General features: G+C 34.0%; 1 protein-coding gene across 1 annotated transcript in view; it reads left to right on the forward strand.

The window, feature by feature from the left end:
- Positions 1 to 19230, forward strand: part of LOC125069013 — a 60305-nt gene extending 41075 nt beyond the window's left edge. Inside the window, exons 3-15 of the mRNA XM_047678416.1 lie at positions 1565 to 1680; positions 6375 to 6515; positions 13069 to 13583; positions 14053 to 14281; positions 15292 to 15931; positions 16081 to 16254; positions 16439 to 16601; positions 17087 to 17199; positions 17546 to 17765; positions 17997 to 18117; positions 18317 to 18471; positions 18572 to 18716; positions 18943 to 19230. Coding sequence (XP_047534372.1) covers positions 1565 to 1680; positions 6375 to 6515; positions 13069 to 13583; positions 14053 to 14281; positions 15292 to 15931; positions 16081 to 16254; positions 16439 to 16601; positions 17087 to 17199; positions 17546 to 17765; positions 17997 to 18117; positions 18317 to 18471; positions 18572 to 18716; positions 18943 to 19155 — 2945 coding nt within the window. The 3' untranslated portion in view covers positions 19156 to 19230. The remainder of the gene's footprint in view (positions 1 to 1564; positions 1681 to 6374; positions 6516 to 13068; positions 13584 to 14052; positions 14282 to 15291; positions 15932 to 16080; positions 16255 to 16438; positions 16602 to 17086; positions 17200 to 17545; positions 17766 to 17996; positions 18118 to 18316; positions 18472 to 18571; positions 18717 to 18942) is intronic.
- The last annotated feature ends 2293 nt before the right edge of the window (positions 19231 to 21523 follow it).

Below are 21523 nucleotides of genomic sequence, written 5' to 3' on the forward strand. Positions count from 1 at the left end.
TTTTTGTAAATATATTATGATATAAACAAGATAAATAAACAAATTAATTAAATAATTAAAGTAAAAGTTCGTTTTTAATTTACTTATTATTTAGTATTAATATATTATAATATATTCTATGGCGTAATGGTGACTCAGGCGAAGTTTTAAATCAAAACAAATCAAAATATACTTTATTCAAGTAGGCTTTTACAAGCACTTTTGAATCGTCATTTAACAAACTATTCAAAGTAAATCTACCACCGGTTCGGAATGTAGATTCTACCGAGAAGAACCGGCAAGAAACTCAGTAGTTACTCTTTTTCTACATCTAAAAATACAGTCATGTTAGCTATATACAATTATATATGTATATTATGTCTCCTGCCTGGAAGTCAACAAGCATTAACTTCACGCTTTTTTATCATCAATATAATCTTGTATCGTATAAGATGCCTTCTTTACCAATGTATTTTTTGCAAATGACTTGAATCTATGAAAGGGTAAAGTTAAAAATGTCTGCGGAATTTTATTATAGAAGCGAAGATAATAGCTTCACCTGTTATTAATGTGAGTTAACTTATTTAAAGAATAACAATACTACAAAATAAAATTAATGCATGCACACACGTCTATACTAGCTTAACAAATGACAAAGTAACAAGTTTAACAAAACGGCGGTTTATTAAATTTAAATTCACATATTTTGCCATCAACCACTGGAACTAAGGTGTTCTATCCCTTGTGCCTGTTGTTACACTGGCTCACTCACCATTTAAACCGAAACACAACAATTCTAATTGGAACACTAATTTCGTAAAATATATCAGCGGTAGTCGTAGGAAATCATAACTTTTGAGTTAATTCAAAAAAATCATTAACTATTTTTAATTTCCGCCAAAATTCGCCAATCGGGTTATGATTCAATAATAACATAGATATATAATTAAACTATTGATTGCGGGATGTTGACGGTTAGTTTATGCACTTGGTTTCCTGTGAAAGGGTGATTGGTTTCATTATATTTTAACCGACTTCAAAAAATAAGGCTATATATACTCCGCGTATGGTTTTTTTACGTACATTAATATTCGTATAATGGTAAGATACAATCGCTTGTTTGGTTACCACTGTCTTTTTTAGAACATAATAATTATATTCAGTATAACATATAATAAATAATTTAGTATTTTTGAAGGTATTACAAGATATTTTAATAAACATACCTACAAGACTTATTTGGTTCTAAATTATAAAATACAATGCTTACGTATCTAAGGTATTACGTGGAATAAAGAACTTTCTTGCACTAACTTGTAACTAATACTCGCCCGTTTTTTTGGTTAATATAAATATAACTATATAAGACGTAAGAAATTATATATCTTAACAGGTACTAATATTATAAATGCGAAAGTAACTCTGTCTGTCTGTTGCTCATTCACGGCCAAACGACTGAACCAAATTATAGGAAATTTGCTATGAAGCAATGGAATAGGCTAGTCTTTATACCTAATACATGAAGATCTAGTTATAAATAAATATCGAATAAATTAATAAGTTATTTATAATTTTATCTTCCCAGGAACAGCTGAGTCAGTTCCGCCGTACAGAATGCCCCCGGCGCCCGAAGCGGCGCTGCCCGGCGCCCCCGCGCCCTCTACGCCAGCTGCATTACACACTCACTCCGCAAAATTTCCCGTAAGTTCATACATTATAAATTACATACAAAACGAACCTACTACAATAAATGTATAAGTTTAATTACACTATACTATTTAAAATTCATATATTTCTCATCACGGGTTTTAACCAGAGTAAGGTGTTGAGTTCTTACATTTTTTCTTTTTGGTTTATGATTTGTGTCTCGGCTGTAAGGGAGACATCGTGAGGTGGGCTGTGTGTGTGGGCTATTATATCACATATATATCCATAGTGTATCATAGTAGAGAAATAAGGTCCAAGCTGTAATGTAAATATATTATATTTAAAAATCCTAAAGCGTAATCACTTGTTTTTGGTGACAATACATTTGTTGCTTATTTTTATAATAAATAACAAAATAATCTGCCTAAGCACAGATATATTAATCTATGAACTATATCTTTGATTGGTTTTTTTTTATATTTTTATGGCTTAGATATGTCGACGGGCAAATTAACATGGACGCCAAATTATATATTGTCATTTTCTTGTGTAACCAATGCACCTTCAACTTTGGCAACTGAGATGTTATGTCCCTTATTTATACGCATTCAAACCGATACACAAAAACCCTATTGCTATATGGATATACCCACACGATGAGTGGGTGGTACCTCCCCAGACAGTTGCATAAAGCAACCGAATATAAAATTGTTGCAGGAATTCACTTGATCTATTTGATGTTTTGATACTAAAATAAATTCAATTGCTAACCAGTGCTTACTGCCATTTGAATGGCCGACATACTCATTGTTATGTTTAGGAATACGAAACATACATATTTTACTCAAGGTGGTAGCTTGACATTCAATTGAATTCTGTAAACTGACGTTTCAATAGTGTTTTTGAGTGACTCAGTTCATAATGATATTTTATTTCGTATTAATTTAATACGACTGCCCAAAAATAAGTGGGACGTTATCAGAGTTCGTATATTCTATGAGAGTTTCTTTATCCCACCATAACTTTTAAATGACTGAACAAATTTTGATGTATCCGTTATCCCGAGTTTGTTATCCGATATTGTCTATAAAATAATTAAATCATTCATTCAATTCCATTCAAATTTTAAGGTAAAAAATTAATAACATTTTATTATCTACTTTGTCATAATATTTATGACCATTTATGAAGAATAAGATATAACGGACGTTCAAGGCAAATTATAACAACGGCTAGTTCTTATAATGAAATGCAATTCCCAACTAACCGCCCTCTAGCGATGGCTTCCATGACGTGACAACCGACGCCAGGTCGATGACATAGTTATATTTAGAATTAATAGAAGTAGTGTATGTCGCATTATTCAGTTTTTGCGTTGAAGTATTCTTGCGAATGTCTTGTAGGACAATTAATGTTACTTTCATTTGATAATAAAAAATATAAAATTTAATTATAGTTAAATTAAATACTTTGAATTTCTTATATACATTAGCAGCCTGTAAATTTCCCACTGCTGGGCTAAGACCTTCTCTCGCTTTGAGGAGAAGGTTTGGAGCATATTCCACCACGCTGCTCCAATGCAGGTTGATGGAATACACATGTGACAGAATTTCGTTGAAATTAGACACATGCAGGTTTCCTCACGATGTTTTCCTTCACTGCCGAGCACGAGATGAATTATAAACACAAATTAAGCTCATGAAAATTCAGTGGTGCCTGCCTGGGTTTGAACCCGAAATCATCGGTTAAGATGCACGCGTTCTAACCACTGGACCATCTCGGAATTCCTTACATAGATCTCATTTATTTTAATGCTTTAATTGATTGTTTTCAATTTTTAAATTAATATATAAAAGAAATATTAAAACAATTAATTATACCCTTTCCCATGTGTATTTTTACAATCAGTGATCTGCCCAAAGGTTGTCTGGAAGAAATAGCCGATTTAGCGATAAGGCCTGTTGTAATCCAATTTTTTATAGTCTCTTATTAATGTACAAATCTGTTTAAATGTTGAAGTGCAATAAATAATAATTACATAAACGAGAGGTGTTGAGGGACACCCGGTTAGAAGTTGCTTTCTTATATATTTTTTTTATGATTACGGTAGGCGGACGAGCAAATGGGCCACCTGATGGTAAGTGGTCACCACCGCCCATAGACAATGGCGTTGTAAGAAATATTAACCATTCCTTACAACACCAATGCGCCACCAACCTTGGGAACCAAGATGTTACGTCCCTTGTGCCTGTAGTTACACAGGCTCACTCACCCTTCAAACCGGGACACAACAATACTGAGTACTGCTGTTTGGCGCTAGAATATCTGATGAGTGGGTGGTACCTACCCAGATGAGCTTACACAAAGCCCTACCACTAAGTACATAAATTATGTTTTAAATAATAGACAAAAAATTAACAATGTTTGAGTATAATTTAATAACAGTCATGAAAATTCCTTTGTAAAATTTAAAAATAACAATGATTACTTATTAAATAAACTAGACCGTACATAATAAACAGAAAGAGATGTATATAAAGTCAATAGTTAAGATTTGACTTACTCTTGAATATATATACTTAAGTGAAAGTTTATACATTAAACTCAGGACACCTCGTCTCCATCGACACATTTATCATCCTCCAACGAATCGATTAGAGCCTTAAATTATATTACCTATATTAACTTTCTAAGACTATCTCTTAGATTATAAAATAATTATTAACAAAAAGACGCGTCGTTTTGCACTACAGGTAATTTGTATTCGCTTTTGTTGCTTCACAATAATGTTCCAAGCGCTCCACCTGCCTTTTGTTTTCTAATCTGAGGATTACCTATCTTTGTTATATGTTAATAGTTTTGCGAACATACGACTCTCGTTACTTTACACGTAATCGTTTTTTTTAGAGAGATTAGTGAAAGGTCATTGTTCGTCGTCGTTTAGACACTCGTTATGCAACAATATTGATGTTTTCGTGTGTTAATGGTATATAAATAAGAGCTTTCATACTACGTTGTTAATTGTTCACTTGTCTTTCTCATACTGTTCACTCTTTATCTATAGTAATATTTCAAATTCAAACTAACTGGGATAAAATTACTGAACGTATATTGTTAAAAAGTGGTGCGGAGTTAACTTAAGCACCATATATCTAAAAAGGTAATATTTTTATGGAGTAAATTAGGGACAAATACAAGAAACTATCCCAAGGCGTCCGTCGAAGAGACGGAGGATACCGCTGGTTTTTTAGTGGGTATTCTGGTTTACTAGGTCGCACTAGGCGTTTTGGGTACCGGCGAGTCCCACATAGCTAATTTTTACGTGATTCTGAGGGAACGTAATGCGTTTTTACAATGAGAAAAAAAGGCGTGAAAATTGGTATGCAAGTGAGAACATCTTATAATAACTATACGTCGTAATGGCACGATGGCAGGCTTTGAAGGAGACCCTTGCAGGTCGACTCAGTTCCGCAAATACGCGATAAGAAGATTTGACTTCGTAATATGTAATATAATTAATAAATAAACTGATATTATAAAAATCCTCAAATACTTTTATTCATTAATAAATTTCAATGACATGTTAAAACATTTTGATTAATAAGGCGTAAAGGATTCTGTCCTTGATTAAAAAGGGTGGAGTTAGTATTCGTTGACTTACATACGCATTTAATGATAATATATAATATATAACTGATTTTCGGAAAAGAGTGAAGAGAGAAACTCAGTAGTAACTACGGACTTTCTTGCTGGTTCTTCTCGGTAGAATCTACATTTCGAACAGATTGTAGCTTTAATTTAATTTCATAACAAAAAATGATTATGACTAGAAAATACTCGCAAGAGCTTACTTGAAAAAAGTATGTTTTGGGTAATTTGATTGATTTGACATATCAATTCAATTCCCTCGCATTTATTATCTTTTAGAACTGCGATCCAACACGACCGGAATGATCAGACGCATGACCAACGGATTGGCTTAGGATCAGGCACGTGACCGCTACCAACTTTCAAACTTCTTGCTACCAATGAGATTTTTTTTAACAGACCGAACCTAGGATACAATCCAGGACCTCTGGATTTGCAGCTTTATAATATAACCGTTAGAGTCTAGAGCAAAGAGGCAATTAACGAAGCCACAATATTATCGCGCTATAACTCATCCAGTTAAGATGTCGATCATTAATATGTATCAATATCTTGACTGACTGACAGAAATTGAAAGCAATAACTCAGCGACTTTAGACGTTTAGTAACAACACCACGATTTTCCTTTTTGGTCTTGTTTTTTTTATTGTTTTTATTAAAACTGATTCACATGAAAACTTTTCAGATATTCCTTCATTTTAATTTGTAAAAATAACACTATTTCTTTTTTCAACACAAAATTACCCCTATGGGTAGAATAAGGATAGAAAGAGTTTTATAAACCGATTGTGTTGAATTGATTATAAGTTATGATAAGAACAAAAATCCCACCACACAACTTTTGAACATGAATTTAAATGTTGGAAAAGAGTAACTATTGAGTTTCTTACCTGTTCTTCTTGTTAGAATCTACATTTCGAACATGTAGTAGCTTTAATTTTAATATAGTTCTGTAAAATGCTGATTAAAAAGTACTATTAAAAGCATACTTGAATATAGTATATTTTCATTTTGAATTATATTTTTTTTCTCTGCTATATTAAAAAGCTGTTAATTAAATATATATTTATATATTTAAATTAACAATATATATGTTACAGATAGAACGCGAAGTGATCCTGTCGTCGGGTGACAAAAGCTCCAAAGTACCAATCTTGCAGGAAGCAAGAAAGAGGGGGCGACTTGGAGCGGTAGCTCCTGACACACCCCCTAAGGCGTTGTCAGCGTGGACACATGCAGAGGTACAGATTTTTTAATATCTACAAATAACTAAACTGTATCAGGACAAATATATAATATATACAGAGATAGTGGGGGTAAATGTATGAACATAATAGATACACAATTATTTAGATAATTCAAATATGTATGCAAATTTTTGACTTTGCCCTTTAAAAAATTCAAATCATTTGTAAAAAATACACCGGTAAAGAAGGCATATTATTCGATACAAGAATATATAGATGATACAAAAGCGTGAAGTTAATACTTGTTGACTTCCAGGCAGGATATATTACATACATACATAATTGTATTTAACTAACATGACTGTATTTTTAAATGATGAAAAAGAGTAACTACTGAGTTTCTTTCCGGTTCTTCTCGATAGAATCTAAATTCGGGACCGGTGGTAGCTTTACTTAATATAGTTTGTTAAATGACGATTCAAAAGTGCTTGTAAAAGCCTACTTGAATAAAGTATATTTTGATTTTAAACTAAATTAAATATATATATTTATCATGAGATTCGGATAATACGTAGAACATTTTAAATACATTCTTAGTAGTTCTTGAGGCTGTTCGTAACGTCGTGTAAACGTCAACGCGAACTAACTTTAATAAATATAATCTATAACAAAAATCCAACGCTACCCGAGATAAGGACATTAAACAGAATACAGCTATTTCCACGCAAGAAACGGCTACTTTGAGATTAAGCCTTAGACAATTTAATATTAGTTATTATAATTAAATATTATTATAGTTTCAAATATCTGTCCAGCTCCGTCACAAGCCTGTCTTGGCCCACATAGTTCTAATCTATTATTAGACGCGACTCGAACATAAAATAATGGAAAATGTATAACTATAGGGCAAAGAACTCCATCGTTATGCCTCGCTTGTCGCAGCGCTCGTTAAGCAGGAAGATAAACTGACGGACCACCTAATATACATATAGAGCTCATAAACATATTGCCTTCAGTGATTCTTAAGAAGCTTATCGTTCTGTACGTGGTCGATTTTTATTTGGTTAATTGATTCGTAAATACTTCTGAAATGGACGTAAGATTATTATTTTATTCATTTTATTAATGTTAAGTTTAATATTACCAATATTTATTTATGGTTTATTTATATTGATTATGTCGATGTTCTCCTAGTAAATTACTGGCTAACTAATAATTAGATATATTATCATGATCAAGTGTGTACGTGATCAGTGAACTCTTTACTTGGTTGTAGGGCTTTGTGCAAGCCCGTCTGGGTAGGTAACACCCACTCATCAGCTATTCTACAGCCTGGCAACATTACTTAGTTGTTGTGTTAAGGTTTAAATGCCACTACAGGCACAAGGGACATAACATCTTAACTCCCAAGGTAGGTGGCGCATTAGCGATGACCACCTATATCAGCTAAGTGGTCATTTGCCAAGCCGCCTAAAATAAAAATAAAAACTCATAATCAAATGGAATAGCAATCCGACACGACCGTAGAGAACTCAGACGCATGACCAAAGGCTCTACGTGCTTTCTGAGACACGGTATAGTGATCTCTGCCCCCCTCAAAACTCTCCTGTGAATTATTATTATATTACAAAACAATTGACCATCTGACATACCACATAACGGAGAGACACGAATTCGGATTGTGATTACACGACACGAAATTAATGAAAATCTACAGTGAACATATGGTTACAAGGAGCGTGACGCTTAACAGGATCTGTTTGAACAGCCCACACAATAGTTCAACAATAAGAATGAATTACATGTGATCACGAGAATAAGGAAAGGGTTAATAATATTACCAGCTACTCAATGAGAGGCACGTATTGCATTGTATTTGGAAATAATTGTCCCATACGACTGGCACCTATTGCAATTGAATAATTTTATTTAATGTTATATATCATCTCCAAATATATACACATAAATATATTAATTATTGTCTGTTTTAAATCGTTGCTATGATAATTCAACTTATAAGATTTTATTTTGATTTTATCTTTTATCTAAAAAAATGTATTATGTTATTAGCACTGGTAACATTCATTTATGAATATTCATATCATCATCATCCTCCTGCCCTTATCCCAATTTACTTGGGGTCGGCGCAGCATGTCTTCATCTCCATACTTCCCTATATGGAGTCATCTCACAAGTAACATTATTTCCAGCCATATCATCTTTCACACAATCCATCCATCTTTTCATCGGTCGTCCCCTTCCTCTATATCCATCCACGTTAATATCTGCTTTATAATTTAAAATAAATAACAATTTCATAAATTAATTTGAATCAATAATAACTAATAACGAATATGAACTAAAACGACAAACCTATAACACAATAATTCTGTCTGAAGCACCAACACCAAACTTAACTTAGCGATAATAAGAAAACCTTTGTGACACGCGACCGTGTGCACTTTTATTAATATATTATGCCACAAGGAAATATTGTGTTAGTTCGGAAGATTGCTAAGACTATATCAAGAGACACAGACAGGCAATACCTCTTTTTCCCCTGCTTATCTACCGATATGCTGTTTGGTAGCTGTTGACGGGTTTTAATCAAAAAATCCTAATTAATTTCCCTCAAATTTTTAATAAAGATGACGTTCGAATTTCAACCAATCAAACAAATACACTAATATATAAGTAGATGATAACACAATTGTACCAAATAGAATTATTGCTATTACTTTTACACAATATCAAGAAAAACAGACGAGACATACAATAAAATCAGACGCTTCCAAGTACCAAGAGGTGTTAACGACACTACTCATTTGTATCCATATTTTCTTTGTTTTGTATCGTAATAGGGTTAAGGCGATGAGTCGTTGATATAAAAATTCAATGCGCGATCCGACTTCGTACAGCGAACCGAACCGTTAACACCACGTGTCGGCTTCCTACTGCGATTTTTACTCGGTAAAGTTAATGCGTAAATATATATTAAAAAAAAACAATTAGTTATTGATAATTATAAAACACGATATTATTATATACAAATAAACGAGGAAAACAAATAATTTATAAATAACTGGGATACTCTTGTAAAGGCGTACACATTAACTTGTAACTTGTTTTAGTAAAAGCAAAGATTGTGATGATTGTATCATATCACTGAATGTTTATTTCGTCGTGTGACTAAAATACTGAAAAATATAATGACTTCTTTCGTCGGTTCTTCTCAGGTCTGATTTTTTCTTTTCGAACCGGTGTAAAAATTTTGACAATAATAAAGTGTAAGTATTACACTTGACAATGTTGAATAATGTTTGAAATAAAGTTTGATATATTTTCTCACCTCTATAGAATCTATAATCAGAATGTGATTCTACATTTAAATTGCGAAATTGAAATATCAAGCAATTAGAAAATGCAGTCATTTTAATTAAATTTGTTTACGTTGTCCCGTAAAAAAAAAAATGCTAATGCTAATACGTTGTCCCGTGTAGTACCAGTACTTCCACCGTCAAACACCAAAACGTTCTATAACTGTGTTCCAGTTTGAATGGTGAGTGAGCCAGTGTAATAACATGCACAAGAGACAATAATTAACAACATGATCAGCAGCGTATTGACGGTTTAAAAAGTAATTTTATTATTAGTGATCACATTCTATGCGAATTGTGACCATTAAGACGCCGATTAGCTGGACTTTTTAAAATAAATTATAATAAAAAGAGAGGCTTTTATCCTAAGATTAGCATTTTTATATTTCCGCCATAGTGTTCAAAGCACGATACTATTTGGCGCGACTTGAACATTTAATCGCATTTATTAGTGAAAGTTCCCGATAGAGTCTCGTATCGAATCAAAATTATCTATGCGTGTACAATATACAACGATATGAACGTAATTCGCTTTCATCTGCTACTATAGTATAAAGTTTACACTAAGGAGCCGAGGTAGCCCAGTGGTTAGAAGGCGTGCATCTTAACCGATGATTTCGGGTTCAAACCAAGGCAAGCACCACTGAATTTTCATGTGCTTAATTTGTGTTTATAATTGATCTCGTGCTCGGCGGTGAAGGAAAACATTCTGAGGAAACCTGTATGTGACTAATTTCAAATTCTGCCACATTTGTATTCCACCAACCCGCATTGGAGCAGCGTAGTGGAATTTGCTCCAAGACCTTCTACTCAAAGGGAGAGGATGCCTTAGCCCAGTAGTGGGAAATTTACAGGCTGTTAATATATGTATGTAATGTAACTGCGATGGTTCAGTGGCTAGAATGGTTGAAACTTAATCGAACATTTCGTATCCTACCTGGGCAAGGTCCACTGAACTCCGAATTTCGCTAGTAATCAATGTGTTGGATACACACACAAAAATTTATCTTCGTCACCGTTAAGTTCGACACTGGACTGTTACGGTCTGCAATATATAATTAAGATGACCTTTTTTTTCGTTTTTGCATAATTAACGTTGCATTCTAGTTTGTAGCTTTAAAAAGTAACAATAATTATGGATTTGTATTCCAAAGGTGCTAATTCTAAATTAGATTCGGCGTAACGGAGCCGCACGCCAGTCTACGATGCACTTAAAACTAGTATACTCGGTGTTCGTTTCACAAGCGAACGCATCCGTTCGGAGTTTTAAAAAAGATTTTTTTTAAATGTACACATTTTTGTTACGTTTTATATTCGCCGCGTAGAGGACGTCACGTATCTATAGTGTTTAATGTTTAAATTACGAAGTTAGTGTTTAATATTGTTTTGTTTTATATTTGTGTGAGTTTTAAAATTTTTCGATTTTAAAAGGTTAGCTTTACTATAAATGAAAACCTTTGTTCAAAATGTGAACTAAAGTGATTAGTTTGAAGACAAAATGGTAGAATTTACAGTGGAAAACGTAGGTATAATTTTTATTGCTTTTTTATTCAAATTAAGTTGAATTTTCATTGAGTGCAAAATACTAGAAAAAAAAAACAAAGACACAAGACGATTCTCAGAAAATGGAATTTCGGGAGCTTAAAATATCAAAGAAATTTAAATAAATATCTGGGAAAATAAAATTAAGCATCGTTAACACGTACTTTGCAGACAATGTAATACGTTTCAAAATTAATTCTCTAAGTGTGAGAAAGAGTAAGACACATTCATTTATGTCTATTTTTATTATAAATTCATATTTATTATGATACTATGCGAAGTTTATTTATTTTATACTTCACAATGCATAGAGTAACAACTTATTATTTTGACTCTGCCTGTACCAATACAATTGTGAGTCATATAAATCATGCTCTTAAAAACCTGGAAGTAATCTGTTATAATGATAAGGCTATATATATTAGTCTTCTTTCGTGTTGAATAATATTAATAATAATAATTTTAAGAACATTCGTAGTTCATTAGATATTTGTTAATAAGATGAAGAGATGAAACTCTAAGCTACCTAAACTTAGTTAATCATAGATTATTAGGTTATTATGTAATTCTAACATTATTTACTTTTTCGGTCTTTATATTTATTGATATGTTTGATGCAATGCAATTTAAGTGAGGGTCTGAAATTTTGAATTTATGGAATCCAAACTTGCCAAGGTGATACAACAAATATGACTCAAAGTATTTGTCATTTCTTACGAACATCGTAATCGAGACGGGCTCTTCTAAACAGAAATCCTAATACAAACATCTATGTAATTATAAATAGATTTATAAATGTATAATAATAAATTATAATTTAAATATTGTCACTGTCAAATTCGAATACGATTGTGTCTGGCAATAAAAACATACAGATTCATCAAAAACAAACACAATCAAAATAAAAGAAATTGAAATCAAGATAACAAAATACTTTATTAATCATATCACTAAAGTACTATCTCGAAATATAATCACATTGTATAATAAAATAATTCGCAGCAGACGTCAAACGTCGCAACCTGTATAATGTACAGTTCAACGCCATTATTCCTACATCGCATTGTTGTAACATTCCCATTACCTCGCGTAACACATTCGTTTCTTTCACTTCAAAGCCTTCAATCGTTGAAACGAGGCAACGTTAGTCCAGTGACCGTTTTAAACTTAACATGATCATAATGCTATCGATTTGGAATGTAGATTCAACCGAAAATAACCCGCAAGGTTATTGGTATAATTTGTCACTAAAATACAATTCAATTATTATTTAACCCGACTAAAAATCAACGAATACTATCGTTAGATAATACCGTAACGATGAACTTTAACAGTAGATCATTAATATAGGACTTAATGTCAATGAACCTGGATTCAAATTTGCATGAGGTCTGACCTCATGCAAAAGATTTGAAAATTTCCGTCGAGAATATCAGACTTCCTCAGTGCCTTCACTTATGCACTATAATAATAAGACGTACACAATTGTCTAGTCTATCTTGCGAATGTCTGCCGGTGCCGAAATTGTTTATATTTTTTGCCCCGAAGTGTCTTTGATATTCACTCAGACTGGCGTAGCAATAACGATATAAGTTGAAAAATCTACAATATATTTCTATTATTATCACATCTGTGATCGATATCATATATCATGACATTAAATACGTTGTTTATATACTTTTCCGCAGAATCAACAAGCAGGACCGTCTGGTGATTTCAGACAATACGAACAAAACTACGGGTACACGATGAACCAAAACCAAAATCCAAACCAAGGCGCTATAGCGAGAAACGTACAAAATTATGATTCCCCAAAACCGCCGATACCCGCCAAAAATGCATATAAAACCGATAGCCAAAATAACTCACACATAACAGTCACGGTTGAAACCGGTAAAGATAGTACAAGAGATGCCCCTAAAAGTAATAAATCAGTTAGCAAAACTTACCACACACTAAAGGACATGATATCGAGTAGATTCAAAAAAGATGGCAACGAGGGTGAGAAGAACAACGATGAAGCTAGACTTAACAATATCGAAGAAAGAAAGAGGCCTGAACCGGAGCAAGTCACTCCAAGAGAAACTCCAAGGAAAGTAGAACAAGGGATATACGGGAGACCGATGCCACAAAATCGACCAGATATGCAATACAGTCATGGCATGCCAAATAACATGGCGTACCCGAGTCCGTCACCGCACAGGTAAGATTTAGCTTAGCACTAATGTTAATCTAGCAATTTCTATTTAGAATCCAGCGTTGCATAATATTTTATAATTTCCTTGTGAAACATGACATAATCACATAGTAGAAATTTTATCACAGCTTTCACATGGGAATTAAAATTTCTTTAAGCGTGGTTTTAAATAGAACTATTAAGTGACGCCATCAACTTCGTTTACTTCTCCAATGCTTTGATGATCGAGTATTAATAATTATATACGACGTTTAAAATAATTTGATTCAGCATAGTGTTTGATAAAATTTGTACGTTAATAAAGAAAAATATTTCTAGTAGTAGTACTATTGTTTTAATGTGATGCCGTCTGATAGTAATCTAAATTCTAGACAAAGCACACCACGGATAACACGTCTGTTGAATAACAATTAACAAAAAAAAATAAAAGAAAGGCATTAAAAGCGATTAAGAAATATTTTACTATAACTTTCAGGCAATTAATACATCAGCAACAGCAGATAGTGCAACAGCAGATGATGCTGAATCATCAGGCAAGATCGCAAGAGATGCTGGCGTCTCCTCATAGGCCACAAGCTCTCGGTGCAGATGCCCTCTATCAACAATATGGACCTCCGGGTCGAAGAAGTGCGATGTATCAACGAGATATGGATGTGAGATCGATGGCAAACTTCACGTCTTTGAAAACTGGTCCTCAGACACAGGTACGAATTTAATAACTCACGTAATTTAATTTTTATAGAAACTGATTATTTTTAAACAAATGCTTAAAAAACTTTCGAACGAAATAACCATTCGTACTATAAACGAGTTAAATTAAACTGTTAACAAATAAACATCATCAATCAAAGTTTACATTGCAACCAATCATTCGTTACCATGTTATTCGTAATTCGTTTATTGTGAGAATATGAAAAGTGTTCAGAACATACAAAAGAGCAATCAGATGTGATTGCTTTTGCGCAAGCAACATTAGTTTCAGATGTTCTTAATTAAGTAATTAATACATAGCTTAACGGGGGTTACAAATCAAATAAACTATAATTACAAAATGCAATACAATCCAAATGTCATAGAACAGAATCAAAAAATTACAGCAATAATTCTCGCCTTTCTTAAGACTGTTTCTCACTGCTGCAACAAAGCACAATGATTCCCAACAATTACATTTTCCCACGGAGCACGCAATTAAAATAACAAGTACATATTTTATGATGCGAGCGTGATATCGTGGATCTAAATTTTTACCTCCGTATTGTCCGTAACGTAATGAATTTATCGAATCATTGTTGTTTAAATCAATCTCAAAACTATTGTCACTTATCTTTTTCTTAACTTGTATTATGTAACTTTAGATGTTGCAGATATTCTAGTTCTTTGCGGTTAATTAAATTATTAATAAAAAGTCACCGACTAAAAAATATTTTTGTTAATTAGAAAACCATTGACAGTTGTAATTTAGGCGTATATAAGACAAAAAAGTATTTTTTTTATCAAAGATAAAATATAGCATATCCGATGTTATAACACTCCATATAATTTTTATATGTTTCCGTCGTGACCGAGTACCACAGAAAAGAGCTTTAACGTGTAAATCTGACTACGTAACTGTTTTATAGGTTGTAATATAATTTTATTTTAGGATGTGATATCTTTCAAAGTTACGAAACAAAACAATAAATATAACCAGTACAAATAGAGTTTTCTTTTACAGTTTGACATCTCACATTCAAGATTAGATCTCAGAAGTCCTCAACAATTAGAGAGGGAAGTTATACGTCAAAGAGGCTTAGTAGAAGGCAGAAGAGCTGCTTCCCATCCTCACCTCTTAGATGATCCTCATCCTAGACAAGAGATCACGACACCACAAATCCATGATCGGTCCAGGAGAAATTCCCATGGCAATCTTCTAGATGGTATGCCAAATGAAAACGGACCAACAAGAAATATCGAGGAACGAGAGTCAGATGATGGAGGATTTCGAATGAGGCTTGCAGCACAAGGTCGATCTAGTTTCGAAGAACGAATACGTACGAGTGGACGATCAATTGATTCACCAAGACAAGAGCGGGCACATGAAATGTATAGAAGAACGCCAGATAGTCATAAGGAATCGAGGCGGACGCCTGATTCATTAGGCAAACGACAGAAAGAAGAAGCTTCAACATCTGGGGAAATGTTAGAAAGAAATGACGAAAGTGCAAGTCAGAAATCCGTGGACAGTGTATATAACTCGAGTAGTAAAGCCGAAGTATACAACCCACAACCGTCTTCATCAAGACAAACACCTAATAGAATCGAAGATTTAAAAGCACATGGAAAAAAAGGTGCAAGTGGATCGGGCGCTAGCTCAGGTGAGAACCTTTTTTGGAGTGAAATTTAAAATATTAATCCAAATAAACATAATTATATCTTATTATTACAATATTTATCACTGTGTGTTGAATTAAGGAATATACTATGCATATTAAACTTTAATGACAAAAATATTCGCATTTGTCAGATTACGACAAAAATGGTGGTCAGTCATCAAACGTTGACTCTGGTAGAGGTAGCGTGGCTTATTCCAGCGGGAGACGACCTGACGCCAGCCTTCATGACACATCTGCTGATTCAGATGCTGTAGGGTCCAGGGTTCAACCTCAGCCTGGACCTAGTCAGCAAAATCCTGGACCCGGTATGATGTTTATTTAAAAAATAATATTTTACTACGTGTAAAGAACGCATGGACAATTTTATATTACAAAGAGATAGACGTAGATTATAAATTTTTAGGATGTACAAATGGCCTTTGATTGAATCTATATAAAGAACATACATTTATCAATTTGATATGCTATTAATTTATTTATATTCTACAGCAGGAGAAAACGAATGGGCAGATTTAGTGGAATGCGAGCTTCGACAGATACTAGAACCCAAGTTATCCAGTATGCGACTCGATAGCTCAGCCAGCTCTGACGGCTCCATGACACCTCCCCTCCCACCACAGTCGCCTTCTTCAGATTTACATAAAAGAAATAGGTAGGATCATTATTTCAATAGAATTTTAGGGTGTGTTGGATGATCTAAACAGATCAAAATAACTTTAATATATTTTTATGGTTTAAAGAGAATAAATTTTAATTTTTAAAACCTTTTAAAATTACTCACAACTATTAATGTTTTTAATAACGAATGTTTAAGAAAAATGTACCTTTCTGAAAATATGAAAGAAATAATCACACTCAAAAATAAAAACATTATATAGCTTAAAATAGTGTGCAAATTGGCTTACATTTTTCCATATTCTGGAAATTTTGAGTTTGATAGTTTTTTTATAGTCTATAACAAACGCTAGTGACAATCGTTGTAGAACCTTGGATGTTTTCCTTTTCAATTTCATTATTTATGTTTTGATTCAATTTAATGATTAGACCATTAGCTCGTGATAAAATTTAGTACGGTTCGGATTTTTTAAAAGCAAGTGTTTTCAATTTCCAATTATTAAGTTCGTGTTACTGTTTCAGTCTTCCTGGTAGATCCGAATATCCTGACGAACGACGTCGAGGAAGGGAATCACCGCGCTGGCATTCACACAAGAAACACTCTTCCAAACGTGATCATCATTACAAGAAACACTGTAAGTTTGAGTTGTATAATTTGCTTCTAAATTACTGAATGTTAATTAAAATTTTTACTAAAATTTTAAATAAATCTTAGTCAAAATTCGTTTTCTGTATTCAACCCCCAAATAAAAATACTATGTATCGTCATGTTCCGGTTTTGAAGGATGAATCAAAATCAAAGATTCCAAGTTTAACGCTAATTCAAACAAAGTCAATAGGCGATGGTGACCACTTACCATCACAAAGGCCTTTTGATATCCGACAGATTACATCATAATTTAAAAAAAATCAAGCATGTAGTAACAAACTATATGACTGATTTTCATTACTATATAATGTTTTTGTAATTTCCTGTTCCAGTATTCGGGTTAGACACGACAGACATGACTTCAACCACGACTCGAAGCCTGGACCTCTCGTCTCTCCTGGACGGGCGGACGGACAGCGACGCCTCGACGGGAGACGCGCGCGCCATCCGGAGGCAGCTGCGGGGGCTCGAGAACATGTACGCGGAGGTGCTGCAGTTGCTGGGAGTTAGGAAACCCGCAAGCCTAGCCAAACATCCTACATGGGAAGCTAGGTAAACATTTTGCTCTTGTTAAATTAGCTCAAGGCTTTGTGTTTAATTTTATCATGAGATTTGTAGCGGTATAATCGACAAAATTTAAGTTTAGGCAAAATAAACAGTAAATAAAATATGTGATACCATATGTTTCTGAGGAGATTTTTATTAATGCAGAATGCTGCATAAGATTAGACACCGACCTACTTTTCAGACTTTTCATTCCCATACGAAATGTCTGCGTTTCAGGTTATCATCGAAACGTCGGTACGGCAGCATGTCCTCCCTCCCATCGAGTTCCGTCAGCAGTCGACCAGTTCGCGACAAGCGGAGAAGCTCCAACGAGCAACGAAAGAAACACGATCTCAAGGTACTCATATCAATAACTGTGCTCGTCGATAAAAACAGGAAAGCATTTCGAGGGAACCAGATTCGAACTTTAATTTCACAAATCCATCAATAAAGCAATTTTATAAAAATGATGCGACTGAGTCGTAAATCGAGAATCGAGTCGAGAACGTCTTTATTAATATGGTATCTCAAAGAACACTCGCCCGCGGGCTCCGCAGGGCATCAACAAGCGCTTCCAGCGGCTGGAGTCGCACGTGGTGACGCTGGCGCGCTCGGTGGCGCACCTCTCCAGCGAGATGCGCACGCACCACCTCGTGCTGCAAGAGATGGACACCATCCGCGCCGAGCTCGCCGCGCTGCGCCACCTGTACCGGTGAGTGCCGACGCCACTGCCGCCATGAGTCGCGAGCTGCAGTGGGAGCCTGGTTGTTTTTCTGCTTCTTAATAATAAAACATCTATGTTGCATTCGCAGATCTCAGCAGTACGTCAGGTCCGGGCACAGCAGACATCTGGACCCGTACTCCTTCAGCAATCCCGACAGGGTCAAGCGTCTCACCAAGTTCTTCGGAGACGAGCCTCCCTTGATGCGACTGTTCCTGAAGAAATTGGGATACGAGGTTAGTTTTACCAAACCGATGAAGAATTTAAAGTCGAGCTGGTCGTAATGAAAAATAAGGACCCGGCTTTTTAGCCTAGAAGTCCGACGTATGCAGAATATTACTTTACTTTTTTTAATAAACAATATTGCCGGCATATTGTACAATAGCACTACCCCCACCCGACTTCCGGTCTACCGGGGCACCCGGGGTGTCACCGACCCGCTCACGGAGTGTCTGGTTGCAGAAATACGCGGCGCTGCTGGAGAAGGAGAAGGTGGGCGCGGCGGAGCTGCCGTACGTGGGCGAGGACCGCCTGCGCGCGCTGGGCGTGCCGCTCGGGCCGCGCATGCGCATCCTCAAGGAGGCCGGCCTGCACCACGACCTGCAGCGCGACCCCCGCGACCCCCGCGACCCCCGCGACGACCACAACACCACCACCACGCTCGCCATCGTGTGACGGCCCGTCGCCCGACCTCCGCCGGGGACTCCGCGCTTCGATCGGAGTCATATCGACATATGAACGTACATTAATCATACTTTTTAAAGGAACGATCGTCGTCAAAAATTAAACACAATCAAATATTATATCTATAAATCTCTGTATGAGTATCCCATAAACGTTGATACTGTTGCTTGAAGTAGCTGAAAATTTAACCCGTTTATATGCTGGTTCGCTTAAACTTTAAATAGAGCTTATGATAAATTATTTTTGTAGGCAGGCTGACGGGCAAATGGGCCACCCGATAGAACTAGTTACGCTGGCTCACTCACCCAAACTGGTACACAACAGTACTAAGTATTTCTGTTCGGCAATAGAATATCTCAAAATTTTTGTAGCCATGATAATTTTAGTGGCAATAAAAAATTTTGTTTATTAAAGTTATCTTAATTCGCACTCAAACAACCAAATTATTATTTGAGTAGTCACTTAAGCGAAGCTCTTAGAAAATACGAACTTACAATGCTTATGTGCAATCGGATAAATATAATAACTGTGTTTATATTATACAAATAAATTGAATTGTACGGAATTATACATATAACTTTATATATATCCCTGTTTAAATATGACACGGATACAAAAACAAGATGTTTCTTTTAATCAAGTGATGCATTTTCAAATTTAAACTTTATGTCTGTACTGTATAGAGATTAAAATTGACTGCTCTTTAATTTAATTAGGCTTATTTTTTGTTCATAACTTGTAAATATTTAGTTCACTCATTAGTACAGTATAGATAAATACATACTAAGTGTTCATAATAATTTAATTAGTGATCATAATTATAGTAATTATACATTACTTTAAGTAAGCAAATACTTATTAAGTAAATTTTTGTTTGTTATTATTTTTAATTTATATTTAAGTTAAAAAAAACTTTCGACTTTTTTTTTTAAAGTTTATATATTAAAGTATTTTTTTTTATAATAAATATATTATGTTGTATACAATTTTGACCTTTATTAATATTGAAATAAGTATTGTAATGATCGGCCGAGTTAATAGCAAATAATCCTCTTTTATAGTAAACATAAGATTATTTTTAATCTAGTTTTCGTCACACTTTTCTTAATCAACAAATGTATGCCAAAGAAAAACAATCGGCATGAATTGAGTATGTATGTATATTTTGTAAATACTTAGACTGACAGACAGAAACCGAACAACGAAATTATGACGTCGATGTAGTTATTTTTGTATTAAATGTATTTCTTGTAAATAAATTTTTAAGAAAATATTTATGATTTTTTATTAAATGTAATATCCAACCTAGACTCAATTACATCAATCCCATACAGCCTTTTATTTATTTTGACTCGCTGAGCACAATTGTGATAATTTAATCATCTTCTCTGAGCTCAAATTTCATTTTCAAGAAGCAAGAATTATGTTTTTCACGTTTATTAAAATAAGTGTATAATATTATGTCATCCTGACCGATTCTCTGGTCAGGGTGTTTCCTTTTCCGAACCGGTGGTAGTGTTTAATTTGACTATCAATAAGTAAGTGTAATGCTTCTATATTGAATAAAGGAATTTGAGTTTGAGTTTGAGCCACATTTTTTATTGGCTCCGTCCAAGATTTAAACGAGATCTACATCCTTAAATTTTTTTGCCTTTAGACCAACCTACCAAGACTTTGAAAAGATAGATTAATATCTGCTAAAAATATTTATATACAATATAAATAATTCGTCCCTAAAATAAAGTTGCTAATTTTGACGTGGAGTGCATTATATAATTCCTTAATTAAAACAGTATTAAACTAAATTACAAAGAAGGAATGAGTTTTTTTAAATGGTATATAGTGACGACTATATTACAAATAGCTGCCTTATCCTGAAATTAGTACTAAGCCTTTTATTTTTGATTATATAAATAATATATAAAAACTACGTTCTATATCTAAATTAGAGACGAAAGAGCCACAGTTAGAGACGAAACCGAATCCTTATCTTGCTGTTTAACTTCCCTTTGACACTTATTGCTTTTTATCTTTATTTTTTAAAGTGAATAACTTTTTAATCTGAATAAATAGTTTATATGCACGATACGGATTTTCTTAGAAAATGTATAAGGAAATTTCATACAACATTTCACACTCAAATAATAAATAAACTTAACGTAATATATTATACACGGGTGTTTGCTTGTATAGTTATTCTGTAAGCGCAAACTCGAAACTCAACACAGAACACGATAGTGAAATATAATAATTATAGTATTTAAACGACACACGCATCACAATAATGTTTCATCGTGAGTCGGTTTCCAAAATTTCACGAGTGTGTTGCGAAGTGAGTGATTTACAAAATAAATCTTAT

Source organism: Vanessa atalanta, chromosome 14, assembly GCF_905147765.1.
Source record: "Vanessa atalanta chromosome 14, ilVanAtal1.2, whole genome shotgun sequence".
NCBI classification, from domain to species: Eukaryota; Metazoa; Arthropoda; class Insecta; order Lepidoptera; family Nymphalidae; genus Vanessa; species Vanessa atalanta.